Source organism: Lepus europaeus, chromosome 20, assembly GCF_033115175.1.
Source record: "Lepus europaeus isolate LE1 chromosome 20, mLepTim1.pri, whole genome shotgun sequence".
Classification (NCBI taxonomy): Eukaryota; Metazoa; Chordata; class Mammalia; order Lagomorpha; family Leporidae; genus Lepus; species Lepus europaeus.
Window position 1 is genome coordinate 3,480,919 of NC_084846.1, and position 13,854 is coordinate 3,494,772.

General features: G+C 59.0%; 1 protein-coding gene across 1 annotated transcript; it reads left to right on the forward strand.

The window, feature by feature from the left end:
* Window positions 1–32: 32 nt before the first annotated feature.
* On the forward strand, window positions 33–13,592 carry SPMAP2 (sperm microtubule associated protein 2; the record flags this gene model as incomplete). The annotated part of the gene is made up of 10 exons (XM_062179403.1): window positions 33–64; window positions 504–710; window positions 1,597–1,713; window positions 1,932–2,003; window positions 4,134–4,195; window positions 4,803–4,872; window positions 8,492–8,609; window positions 9,658–9,817; window positions 13,332–13,475; window positions 13,510–13,592. Coding segments are annotated over 10 exons (1,065 nt in total), but the record flags the coding sequence as incomplete, so codon positions are not given.
* Between the last annotated feature and the right edge of the window lie 262 nt (window positions 13,593–13,854).

The window sequence follows — 13,854 nt, forward strand, 5'->3', positions numbered from 1 at the left end:
GGGAGAGAGGGAGAGGGGAGAGAGGTGAGAAGGAAAGAGAGGGAGAGGAGAGAGGGAGAGAGAGGGAGAGGGAGAGAGAGGGAGAGAGAGGGAGAGAGAGGGAGGGAGAGAGGAAGAGAGAAAGGGAGAGAGGGGGGAGAGCGGGAGAGGGAGGCGGGGATGCCCCTCCCAGAAGCCCCTGCCGACCCCTGTTCCGACCCCTGTTCCGGTCTCTGGCCAGCATGCTGGGAGGGCAGGTGTGACCTCCAGGAAGGACCCTGGTCCAGCACCTGCAGGGTGGGGGCGCTGCCCGCGCTGAGCCCCGCCCCCACCCCGCCCAGCCCGCGGTTGGAACGTGGGTGGCGCCTTCTCCTGTCGCCCTGGTGACCGCAGATCCATTTGGGTGTTGTGGGAGCGAGGACACAGGTGTGCGGAGGGGACCCGGCCCATGGGGGACCGCCGCTTCTCGGAGGCGGAGGGCGGGCCCGGGGGCGGCCAGGACGAGGCCCTCCGGCCTCCGGGGCCCCCGTGTACAGCAGCCTGCGGTTCAAGGACCCCAAATACCGGGACCCCGATGATGCGGATCTGGGGCTCGAAGACCAAGAGGACGAGGAGGTCCCTGCTGAGGAGGTGGCCGGGGACGAGCCCCCCCGGCCCGCGAACCAGGAGGACGCGCTTTCCGAGTCGGAGGGGGCTCCGGACAAAGATGCAGAGGACATTCCGGAGATGAGGTGTTCGGGGGTCGGGGGTCAGCAGGGGGCGCGGCGTGGAAGAGAAAAGCAAACGCAGGCGGCCGCACGGTTAGGGCAAGGGCCTGAGCACGTGGGGAGCGACTTCCGGCCACGTGCACTGCGCCCCCCCCTCCCCAGCGCTTCCTCGCCGCCCTTGGGGCTCCCCTGGCTGACACCTGCTGGCTGGTGGGGCGGGGCTGTTCCCCCTAGGGTGAAGCCATGCCCCTCGCTCTCAGGGAGCCCTAGGGGCCCTGGGGCGGGCGGGGGCGGGGGAGGTGGGGCTGAGGGCAGGGGCAGCCAAGGCCCTGCTCCTGCGGCCGCCGCTGTCCTGCACCACAGGTGCTGGAAAATGCTTGAGAGTGGAGCGGCAGTGGGGCCCCCGTGATGGTCCTGGGAGCTGGGGCTGGCCTCTCTATATATTTACTTATTTGAAAATCAGAGTTACAGAGAGAGAGAGAGAGAGAGAGAGAGAGAGAGAGAGAGAGAGAGAGAGAGAGATATCTTCCCTCCTCTGGTTCACTAGATGGCTGCAAGGCCAGAATCGGGCTTGTCGGAAGCCAGGAGCCTCATCCGGGGCTCCCACGTGGGGGCAGAGGTCCAAGCGCTTGGGTCATCCCCTGCGGCTTCCCCAGGCCGTGAGCTCAGTGGAAAGTGGAGCAGCTGGGACTTGCACCTGCTCTCACGTGGGGTGCCAGTCTAACCCCCTGTGCCACAGCACCCCCATTCCTCTCATAAAGGGGGGAGCAGGGCCTTAGGAAGCCGTGGGGTGTGTGTGGGGGTGCTTCAGGCCCTGGCCCATCCCCACCAGGGAAGCCTGAGAGGACAGCAGGTGGGCGGGGTGGGCAAGGGCCAGGCGGTGCCAGTCCCAACACCGACTCTCCCACAGTCGACTGTCCATCACCCGGACATTGCCCCGCTGCTCCATGGCCAGAGGGAGGCGGCAGCGGCGCCGGCTCCTGGAGCTGGCAGAACCCAAGACCAACTGGCAGGTCCTGAGAGACAGGTGAGGGCCGGCCAGGCCAGGACCTCACTGGGTGGGGCACGTCCAGGTCCTCAAAAAGGTGGCGACCCTGAGCTCCCACCGGGGTGGGGGTGGGGGAGGGGCCGCCAGGGAACAGAATCAGGATCCCAGCGGTGGGGCCTGGTGGGAACGGTGGCACCTGGGGTCCTCAGGGCGGTGGCGGCGGACGGCAGCGGGGCGTTGGCCCTGTCTCGTCGCAGGATGAGAGGCCGCTGTAGGGGCTATGCGTGGATCTCCCCATGCAAGACGAGCTTGCACTTCTGTCTCTATTGGTAAGTCCCTCGGCCTGCTCCCCACCTGCAGCTCACGTGGCCATGGCGCCCAGCAAGGGAGGGAGGGAATTCCAGGTGGGGGCTCCCACACCCACACAGTAGCCCTGGACCTGGCTCCAGGCAGAGAGGACCTGGGCACTCCCGCGAGACAGCTGGGGCTCTGCTGGTGCTATCTCTCTTGGCTCACATCCCTCCGACTCGGCACTGGCGCAGGCCCAGGAAGCTCAGGACGTTTTACCCACCGTGTCCAAGGCTGCCCAGGAAATCCAATGTCATGGCTGTCACTGAAATTCTAAATAAACTTGAATAAGAACCCTAACCCTAACCCTAACCCCTAAAACTAACCCTAAATCCTAAACCCTAACCCTAAACCTAACCCTAAACCCTAAACCCTAACCCTAAATCCTAAACCCTCACCCTAGCCCCTAACCCTAACCTTAACCCTAACCCTAAATCCTAAACCCTAACCCTAGCCCTAAATCCTAAACCCTAACCCTAACAAGAACCTGAACCCTAACCCTAACCCTTAAAACAAATCTGAACTCAAACCTGAACCATAAATCCTGAACCAAACCATAGTCCTAAATCCCTAACCCCCACTCCTGAACCATAACACTGATCCTAACAATGAATCCCTAACCCCTTACCCTAATCCTAACCTCTAACCTTAGCCTTAAGACTTAGCATTGATCCTAAACCTTTAACCATAACCTCATGGTTATGGTTAACTGAAACTCCTGTCTCTAAACCACTAACCCTAACTGAAACTCTAAAACTATAATAATCTTCTAGCCATCTCCCTAACCCAAAACCCATAACTCTAAACCCTGAAACCTAACACCAACCCTAACCCTAAATCCTGAACCCAACCCTAACCCTAAATTCCTAACTCTGTTCTCTAACCCTAACCCTAACCTAACTTCAAATCCTAGATCCCTAACCCTAATCCCAACCGTAACTCAAGTCCCAAATCCCTAATCCTAGACCTAATCCTAACTCTTAACCGTAACCATGACCATAACACTACCCATGCCCTAACCCTAAATCACTAACTCCTAATCCTAATCCTAGCCCTAAATCCATAAATCTAATCCTAAATATAAATCACTAAACCTAACCCAAATCCTAACCCTAATCCCTAACTCTAACCCTAAGTCCCTAACCCTAACATTAACTATGTCACTAAACCTAATCCTAACCCCTAACTTGAATCCTACCCTAAATCTCTAACCCTAATCCTAACCCTAACCATAATCTCAAATCCCTAACCCAAACCCTAACCATAATCTCAAATCCCTAACCCTAACCCTAACCCTAAATCCTGAGACCAATCCTAACCCTAAATTCCTAACCCTTACTCCCTCACCCTTAGTATGTAACCATTAACCCTAAATCCCTAATCCCAAATCTATAACCTAACCCTGACCCTAAATCCCTAATCCTAAAGCTAACCCTAACACTAACCCTAACTGTAACCCTAATCCTAACCATAACCCTTACTCTTAAACCCTAACCCTAACTCTAAATCTCTAAATTTAACACTAACCCTAACAATAACACTAAATCCCTAACCCTAATCCTAACCCTAGCCCTAAATCCCTAATCCCAACTCCAAACCTGAATCCCTAACCCTAACCCTGACCCTAATCCTGACCCTAAACTAAACCTTAACCTTAAACCCTAACCTTAATATGAATCCTAACCCTGAACCCTGACCCTGAACCTAACCACTAACCCCAACCCCTAAACACTAAACCCAAGACTAGCCAAGCCCTAGCCCTAACCCTAGGTCTAAATTCTTGAATATAACCTTAACCCTACCCTAACCTTAAGACCCTAACCCTAACCGTAACTCTAACCCTAAATCCCTAATCCTAATCCTAACCCTAACTCCCTAACCTTAATCCTAACCCTAACCCCAATCCTAAATCCCTAACACTGACGCTGACCCTAAGCCTGACCCTGACCGTAGCTCTGACCCTGATCCAAGCCACAGGTTCCCCTGGCTTCTCAACCCGAAGCCTGCCCCGGTGTTACTGCCCTGCCAGGGAGCCCCAAGCTCTTGCTTCACGCCAGGCCCCAGGGCTGGGGTCCTCGCTGCCCTCACGCTGGTCCACTGGTGTGTTCCAGGCCTTCTGTGTACTGGACCGAGCGGTTTCTCGAGGATACGACCCTCACCATCACGGTGCCCGGTAGGTGGAGCCCTTGTCCATCTGAGGTTGGGGTGGCCTCTGCTTGGCCTTGGGGCTCGGCCACACTGTCCCGGCCACTGGCCTCCTGGGGCTGGGGGACACAGGAGGGACGCTCCAGCCCCTGCTAGAACCGACCCCTCTCTGACCCAGGGAGCCTGGTCTTCCCTGCTCTGTATCCTAGGAGCCTCTGTCCATCTTCTGGAAGTCTCTGCTGGGCTCTGCCCCTTTTGTTTGAAAGCTGGGGAGAGGGTGTGGGGAGGCGTAGTAGGGTTAATTTACCTCAAGGAGGTCATTACTGAGGGAGCAACAGCGAGCAGCAAACGCCAGGCCCACGCTGGCTTCCAACCGTGGGTTTGCGGGTCCACTCAGAGCACTGAGGAGGAGCCGTGGGCCCTGCCTCCTATACCACACAGTCCTGAGCAAGTGCCTTCAGGTGCCCAGGGTGTGGGCAGCACAGTTGCCCCTGCAGGGGGCTTGCTGCCTGGCCCCTCAGCTGCAGAGAGCTGGATTCCACACGCAGACGGTGCGCTGGGCAGGGCGGGCTTTTTTGGCTGGGGTCCACCGCTGGGCAGTGACTGGGCACTTTCCCATTTCCCCTTGTGCCCAGCGGTGTCCCCTCGAGTGGAGGAACTGGCCCGGCCCAAGAGATTCTATCTGGAGTACTACAACAACAACAGGTAGGGGAGGAGGGCTGGGTTCTCCCTGACCTAGGCAGGGTGTGGCATGGGGAGGGGTCCCCAGCCCAGGGCTGGGTCACAGAGTCTGTCCCGGCCCCCCAGCCATGCCTACAGCAGGCAGGGCCCTGGGCCCGTATAGTCAGGGTGGTGGTGGTGAGGGCAGGTGCGTGGTGGAACGTGATGGCTCTGAAACAGTGGGACCCATAAGACCCAGCGGTGGTTTCATGCCCAGTTCTCCCTCAGAGCTCTGTGTGTGTTCATACACAGGTCAGTCACATCTGTGCACACGCACAGGGACACAGGACTGGCACAAGTAGCTGCCTGGACCCCCTTCACACTCGGAGGTGCCCCCCACCCCATGTTTGCGTTTGCTAACAGGGGCTGAGGTGGGGGCGTGCGGTGGGCTGAGGGCAGTGTCAGTGCCCCCAGAGTTCACATCACCTGAGCGTGGGCAGAGATGACCGGAGGCTGAGGGTGGCTGCAGAGCTGCGGCCATCTGCTGGGCTGTGCTTACACACTGGGTGCCGCCCCAGGCATGTGGACGCGTGGGCAGCTTGCTGAAGGTCAACAAAATATGGCTGAGCTTTCGGGGTGACACAGGGAAGCACTCCAAGCTCAGCTGTCCCCACAACCCAGGGACCTCACCCAGGCTCCTGAGGAGGGGGCAGGGACGAGGCCCTGGGAGGGGCTGTTGCCACCTGGAGGACTGAGAAGGCTGGGCTGGAGCAGGCCACTGTCCCTGGGCAGGACAGCTGGAAGGGGGTGAGGGCGGTAACATAGTAAGTTTCAGGGAAGCTTCTCCTAGGGCACTTTGAGGCTCTCCAAATCCAAGCCTTTCCCAGCTACAGACAACTAGGTTGGGTGTGACTGACACGGCACACACACACACACTGTAGGCTGGGTGTGACTGACACTGCATACACACACACTCTAGGCTGGGTGTGACTGACACGGCACACACACACACACTCTAGGCTGGGTGTGACTGACACGGCACACACACACACTCTAGGCTGGGTGTGACTGACACGGCACACACACACACTCTAGGCTGGGTGTGACTGACACTGCACACACACACACACACACTCTAGGCTGGGTGTGATTGACACTGCATACACACACACACTCTAGGCTGGGTGTGACTGACACTGCACACACACACACTCTAGGCTGGGTGTGACTGACACTGCACACACACACACTCTAGGCTGGGTGTGACTGACACTGCACACACACACACTCTAGGCTGGGTGTGATTGACACTGCATACACACACACTCTCTAGGCTGGGTGTGACTGACGCCATGCACACACACACACTCACACCTTAGGCTGGGTGTGATGGACACAGCACACACACACACACTCATACCCTAGGCTGAGCTGTGATTGATGAAGTGAACACACACACACTCACACCTTAGGCTGGGTGTGATGGACACAGCACACACACACACACTGCAGACTGGGCTGTGATGGACACAGCACACGCACACACACACACACTCATACCCTAGGCTGAGCTGTGATTGATGAAGTGAACACACACACACTCACACCTTAGGCTGGGTGTGATTGACACAGAAAACACACACACACACGCAGACACACCCTATCCTGTGCTGTGTTGACACAGCACACACACACACTCTAGGCTGGGTGTGACTGACACCATGCACACACACACACACTCACACCTTGGGCTGGGTGTGATGGACACAGCACACACACACACTCATACCCTAGGCTGAGCTGTGATTGACGAAGTGAACACACACACACTCACACCTTAGGCTGGGTGTGATTGACACAGAAAACACACACACACACTGCAGACTGGGCTGTGATGGACACAGCACACGCACACACACACACACTCATACCCTAGGCTGAGCTATGATTGATGAAGTGCACACACACACACTCTCTCTCATACCCTAGGGTTGGTTGTGATGGACACAGAGCACACACACACACACGCAGACACACCCTATCCTGTGCTGTGTTGACACAGCATACACACACACACACACTCTAGGCTGGGTGTGACTGACACCATGCACACACACACACTCACACCTTAGGCTGGGTGTGATTGACACAGAAAACACACACACACACTGTAGACTGGGTGTGACTGACACTGCATACACACACACTCTAGGCTGGGTGTGGCTGACATGGCACACACACACACTCTAGGCTGGGTGTGACTGACACTGCATACACACACACTTTAGGCTGGGTGTGACTGACACTGCACATACACACACACTCTAGGCTGGGTGTGATTGACACTGCACACACACACACTCTAGGCTGGGTGTGACTGACACCATGCACATACACACACCCTAGACTGGGTGTGACTGACACCATGCACACACACACACACTGTAGACTGGGCTGTGATGGACACAGCACATGCACACACACACACACTCATACCCTAGGCTGAGCTGTGATTGATGAAGTGAACACACACACACTCTCTCATACCCTAGGCTCGGTTGTGATGGACACAGAGCACACACACACACACGCAGACACACCCTATCCTGTGCTGTGTTGACACAGCATACACACACACTCTAGGCTGGGTGTGACTGACACCATGCACATACACACACCCTAGGCTGGGTGTGACTGACACCATGCACACACACACACTCACACCTTAGGCTGGGTGTGACTGACACTGCACACACACACACTCATACCCTAGGCTGAGATTGATGAAGTGAACACACACACACTCACACCTTAGGCTGGGTGTGACTGACACCATGCACACACACACACTCACACCTTAGGCTGGGTGTGATGGACACAGCACACACACACACTCTTACCCTAGGCTGAGCTGTGATTGACGAAGTGAACACACACACACTCACACCTTAGGCTGGGTGTGATTGACACAGAAAACACACACACACACTGCAGACTGGGCTGTGATGGACACAGCACACGCACACACACACACTCATACCCTAGGCTGAGCTATGATTGATGAAGTGCACACACACACTCTCTCTCTCATACCCTAGGGTCGGTTGTGATGGACACAGAGCACACACACACACGCAGACACACCCTATCCTGTGCTGTGTTGACACAGCATACACACACACTCTAGGCTGGGTGTGACTGACACCATGCACATACACACACTCACACCTTAGGCTGGGTGTGATGGACACAGCACACACACACACACACTCATACCCTAGGCTGAGCTATGATTGATGAAGTGCACACACACACACTCTCTCATACCCTAGGCTCGGTTGTGATGGGCACAGAGCACACACACACACGCAGACACACCCTATCCTGTGCTGTGTTGACACAGCATACACACACACACACACTCTAGGCTGGGTGTGACTGACACCATGCACATACACACACCCTAGGCTGGGTGTGACTGACACCATGCACACGTGCACACACATTCACACCCTAGTCTGAGCTGTGGTTGACAAAGTGCATACACACACACTCTCATACCCTAGGCTGGATGTGACTGTCACCGTGTACACACACACACACACACGTTGACTAACCCTAACCCTAACCCTAACCCTGGTGACCTGCACTGTGCATGTCCTAGGACCACGCCCATCTGGCCCATTCCCCGGTCCACCTTGGAGTGCCAGGCGTCCAGTCGGCTGAAGGAGCTGGCTGCCCCCAAGATCCGGAGTAACATCTGGAGCATCCACATGTCCGAGGTGGGTGCTGGGTGCTCTGTGCAGCTCACTCCTGTGCAGGGTGGGTGGGGATGCCGGGACTCTGCAGGAGGCTGCCTGGGGCTGGGGCCTGCAGGCAGGGGGAGCGGACCCCGGAGCCACCCTCCTGGCTGGCCTGGCTCCCTCGCTTGCTCCAAGCAGCCTCACCTTCCTGTCAGCCCCTCAGTCCAGCTGGGGTCGCCCTGCCGGCCCCCTGCCCACCTGTGTGGCTGCAGAAGCTTACACCCACACAGAGCTTCCTTCCTATTAAGGAAAATGCTGGGTGGGCTTCAGATTGGAGTCCCCTGCTCTCCCTGGATGTCGTCTGTGAGGCCCCACCCCTCCGGGCCCGAGCCTGGCTTCCTCCCTGAGCTGGCGGCGCTGGCCGTCCCCATGTATGTTCCGTGCCGTGGATGGATGGGCTTGATCACTGGGCCCCTGGGTGCTAGCAGGGAGCATGATGGACAGGTGTCGTGGGGGCCATGTGAGGATCTGGGTCCCTGGGGACACTGGTGGACACGTGTGTCCTGTTCTGTCCTCAGTCGCTCCTCCCACGTGGGGCCCTGGCAACGTCCCCAAGAGGTTTATGTTGGTTTTTTTTCCATGTCAGATTTATTTATTTGAGCAGCAGAGTTAGAGAGATAGAGGGAGAGAGACAGAAAGAGAGAGAGAGCTTCCATGTGCTGGTTCACTCCCCAGATGGCCACAACGGCCAGGGCTGGGCCAGGCTGAAGCCAGGAGCCAGGAGCTCCATCCAGTCTCCCACGTGGGTGTGGGGGCCCAAGGACTTGGTCCATCATTGCCGCCTTCCAGGCCATTAGCAGGGAGCTGGATGGGAAGTGGAGCAGCCAGGACTTGAACCAGCGCCCACGTGGGATGCTGGCACTGCAGGCGGCTTAACTTGCTGGACTGCAGAGCCGGCCCACGAAGAGGGCTTGGACCCCAGGTTTACTCCCACCCGCCACACACCGTGGGTTTCTGGTCGCCCCTGGAGGAGTCTTCCTGTCTGTGACCTGCAGATCCAAGAGCCTCCATGGCTCTCCTCTCCCAGGTGTCCCAGGTGTCACGGGCGGCCCAGATGGCAATCCCCAGTTCACGGATCCTCCGGCTGGCTAAGCCCAGGCCCCCAGCCACCCTGCAGGGACAGTGGGACCCCATGCCGAAGTCTAAGCCACACGTGTCGGACTACAACCGCCTCCTGCACCTGGCCAGTGAGTGGACCCCTGGGCTCGACACCCTGCTGCCTGCTGGACAGGGGAGATGCGGAGTTCCAGGTCCCGGGCCTGGGGTCTGCTTCTGTCGACTGCGCACCCTCTTCCATGTCCTCCTCCCTGAGCTGAGATAGCTGTCAAGGGCCCCTGGGGACAACTCACGTGGTGTGCTGTGTGTGTACATGTGAGCTGTGTGTGTGCTGTGTGTACATGTGTGTGCACATGTGAGTGATTGTGCTGTGTGTGCATGTGAGCTGGGTGTGTGGTGTGTGCTATGTGTGCATGCGTGTGCACATGTGAGCTGGGTGTGTGGTGTGGGTGTGCACACGTGAGTGAGCTGTGTGCGGTGTGTGCTATGTGTGCATGCGTGTGCACATGTGAGCTGGGTGTGTGGTGTGGGTGTGCACACGTGAGTGAGCTGTGTGCGGTGTGTGCTATGTGTGCATGCGTGTGCACATGTGAGCTGGGTGTGTGGTGTGGGTGTGCACACGTGAGTGAGCTGTGTGCGGTGTGTGCTATGTGTGCATGTGTGTGCACATGTGAGCTGGGTGTGTGGTGTGGGTGTGCACACGTGAGTGAGCTGTGTGCAGTGTGTGCTATGTGTGCATGTGTGTGCACATGTGAGCTGGGTGTGTGGTGTGGGTGTGCACATGTGAGTGACCTCACATGTGCATCCTTCCTGGTGCTCTGCCAAGGTCCCGAAGCCCCTTCCCCCCCTCACTCTACATCTGGGCAGACGAGAAACGCTCAGGCCCACCCTGCACCCCATTTCCCGCCTGGCAGGTAGAGGGATACTGGGATGTCCTGCTGGGTTCTGTCCCTGTGCTCACCGTTCCAGGGGAGGCCCTCGAGGTCAGGCCAGGACTCCTCCCCTCCTTCTCAGGGGGGCATTTGGGCAACCTGCAACCTCTCATCCCTGGGGCCCTGGCACCCCTGCCTCTGTCCCTGGGGACCCTGGTAACTCTTCCCCTGCCTGGTACCTCCCCCCCCACCTCAGTCTCTGGGGACCCTGTACCCCACCTCTGTCCCTGGGGACCCTGTACCCCCACCTCTGTCCCTGGGGACCCTGGCACCATCCCCTGTCTCTGTCCCTGGGGACCCTGAACTCCCACCTCTGTCCCTGGGGACCCTGTACCCCCACCTCTGTCCCTGGGGACCCTGCAATCCCCACCTCTGTCCCTGGGGACCCTGGCACCATCCCGTGTCTCTGTCCCTGGGGACCCTGTACCCCCACCTCTGTCCCTGGGGACCCTGCAATCCCCACCTCTGTCCCTGGGGACCCTGGCACCATCCCCTGTCTCTGTCCCTGGGGACCCTGTACTCCCACCTCAGTCCCTGGGGACCCTGTACCTTTACCTCTGTCCCTGGGGACCCTGGTACCTCCTCCCCCACCTCTATCCCTGAGGACCCTGGCACCACCCCCGTCCCTATCCCTGGGAACCCTGCACCCCATCTCTGTCCCTGGGGACCCTGGTACCTCCTCCCCCGCCTCTGTCCCTGGGGACCCTGAACCTCTCCCCCCTGCCCTTTATCCACAGTGCCTGCCCTCTACCTATGTGTGTGTGTCCTCTGTCTGCCATGTGGTCAGCTCCAGGCCGGGCCCAGGGGATCACAGTGGTGACGCGTGTGTCTTTCTCCCTGACCTTGGCTGGTGGGTGTGGAGCCACTCGACTTCTTCCCTCCCAGGTTCTCTCTGACACAGTCGTCTGCCCACTTGTTCTCTCCTTCCTTCCTTCATTCCCTTGTTCACTCATTCATTCATGCCCTCGGGGTTAGAGAAATGGAGCCTGAGTACACGCCCCCCCCACGCATCCTTACATGCACACGCCTTGGTTGTCACGCATGTGTCGATCGGTGTAAGACTGTCCTTTCCAGTCCAGATTTCCTGCCTGTCATGGTTGAGGCCAGGACGCATAGAACAGAGGAGGAAACACGGGGGCATGGACCCCATGTGCACACAGGGTGGGGGGGGCTTGGCCGACCCCCTGTGCACTCACACGTGTTCTGGGGGGGCTCAGCCGACCCCCTGTGCACTCACACATGTTCTGGGGGGGCTCAGCCGACCCCCTGTGCACTCACACATGTTCTGGGGGGGCTCAGCCGACCCCCTGTGCACTCACACATGTTCTGGGGGGGGCTCGGCCGACTGCCCTGTGTACTCACACATGTTCTGGGGGGGACTCAGCTGACCCCCTGTGCACTCACACATGTTCTGCGGGGGCTCAGCGAACCCCCTGTGCACTCACACATGTTCTGGGGGGGCTCAGCCGACCCCCTGTGCACTCACACATGTTCTGGGGTGTTCAGCCAACCCCCTGTGCACTCACACATGTTCTGGGGGGGCTCAGCCGACCCCCTGTGCACTCACACATGTTCTGGGGGGCTCAGCTGACCCCCTGTGCACTCACACATGTTCTGGGGGGGTTCAGCTGACCCCCTGTGCACTCACACATGTTCTGGGTGGCTTGGCCGACTGCCCTGTGCACTCACACATGTTCTGGGGGGGCTCAGCTGACTGCCCTGTGTACTCACACATGTTCTGGGGGGGCTCAGCTGACCCCCTGTGCACTCACACATGTTCTGGGGGGGGCTCAGCCAACTGCTGTGTGCACTCACAGGGGTCCTGGGGGCCCAACAGCACATCAGCTGGGACCAGAGAGCAGGAGCCCTGACGCCCCCAGCAGCCTCCTGGACCCCTTGCCCCCGTGGGACACCTGCACCAGAGCTTAGCTGGCTGGGAGGGGCTCCACTCTCCTCCTCGGGGCGAGTGGTGTCTACCATTTGCACGGGGGCTGTGCCCACCCTGTGCCCCAGAGATGATGGGGGAGGCTAACTCTGTCCCCTTGAAGCCTGCCGGTCCCCTCTCCTGGCCTCCCAGCAGCAGTGCTGAGGCTTCCATGTGATGGAGGGGCTGGGAGGGAGGGTCCCGGGGCGCACCCTGCAGCCCCTCCCCACATGACCTGAGAGGGAGCAAGGGGCAGGTGAAGTGAGCAGGCCGGGGCGCTGGACCGCCCGCCTGTGGTCCCAGCCGGGACCATGGCCGTTGGGTAGCGTTTGCCCTTTACTCTCTGAAGTGTGCATGTCAGTGTTTTTGTGCATCCATGCAGTTGTGCAGGCTGCACCGCAGTCATTCTAGAACATTCTCAGCACTCCAAAGAGCAGTCACCCCACCCCTCCCCAGCCCTGGGACTGCGCATCCCCTCCTGTCCCTGTGGGAGATGGCCTCATCAGTGCAGGCCACGCGTGTGGTCTTCTGTATCTGCATCTCCCTGGCGTGACGCTGTCGGGTCACTCCACGCGTGGCCTGTCAGCCTTGCCCTGCTGCTGGTTTCGTGGTGCTCCCCGTGTGCGTGGACCACGTGTGACGCCGTCAGGCCCCTCCACGCGTGGTGTGTCAGGGCCTCCTTGTTCTCCATGGACCATGCCGTGTTTGTCCATCCTCCCGCGGATGGGCAGGCCATTTGTACACAGAAGGCTGAGCTCTGCCCCGCCCCTCTCTCATCTGCCCCTCCAGTGCCCAAGGCCCAGTCGGACAAGTGTGTGCCTGACCGCGACCCTCGCTGGGAGGTGCTGGACGTCACCAAGAAGGCGGTGGCCAGCCCCCGGGTTGTCGCCCTGGCACAGCCCAAAGTGCGCAAGTGCCTCAACGAGGGCTACGACCCCTACCGCATCTCCCCAGCCTCGCTGGCCGCACAGGCGTCCCCTCGCCTCTATGAGCTGGCCACCCCCAAGAGCATCACCAAGAAAGTCTGACCTACCAGCCCCGTCCCAGTAAACACCCGAGCGCACCCAGCCCTGTGTGTGGTTCTCCGAGTCGCTGGCCTGGAGGGGCCAGACACGGCGGCAGCGGGAGGACAGCAATAAGTTATTTTCGCATCTGACCTGTGGCTTGTGGAAGCCTCTTGTTTTCCCACCCCGCCGCCTCCTGGGAACCCAGCTACCCTCCCACCCGCCCACCGGGCGCCCACCACGTGACGTCGGGAGCCGAACCAGCCTTGCCCATCCTGTGGTGCCCAGAACGGACCGGCCACGCCCAC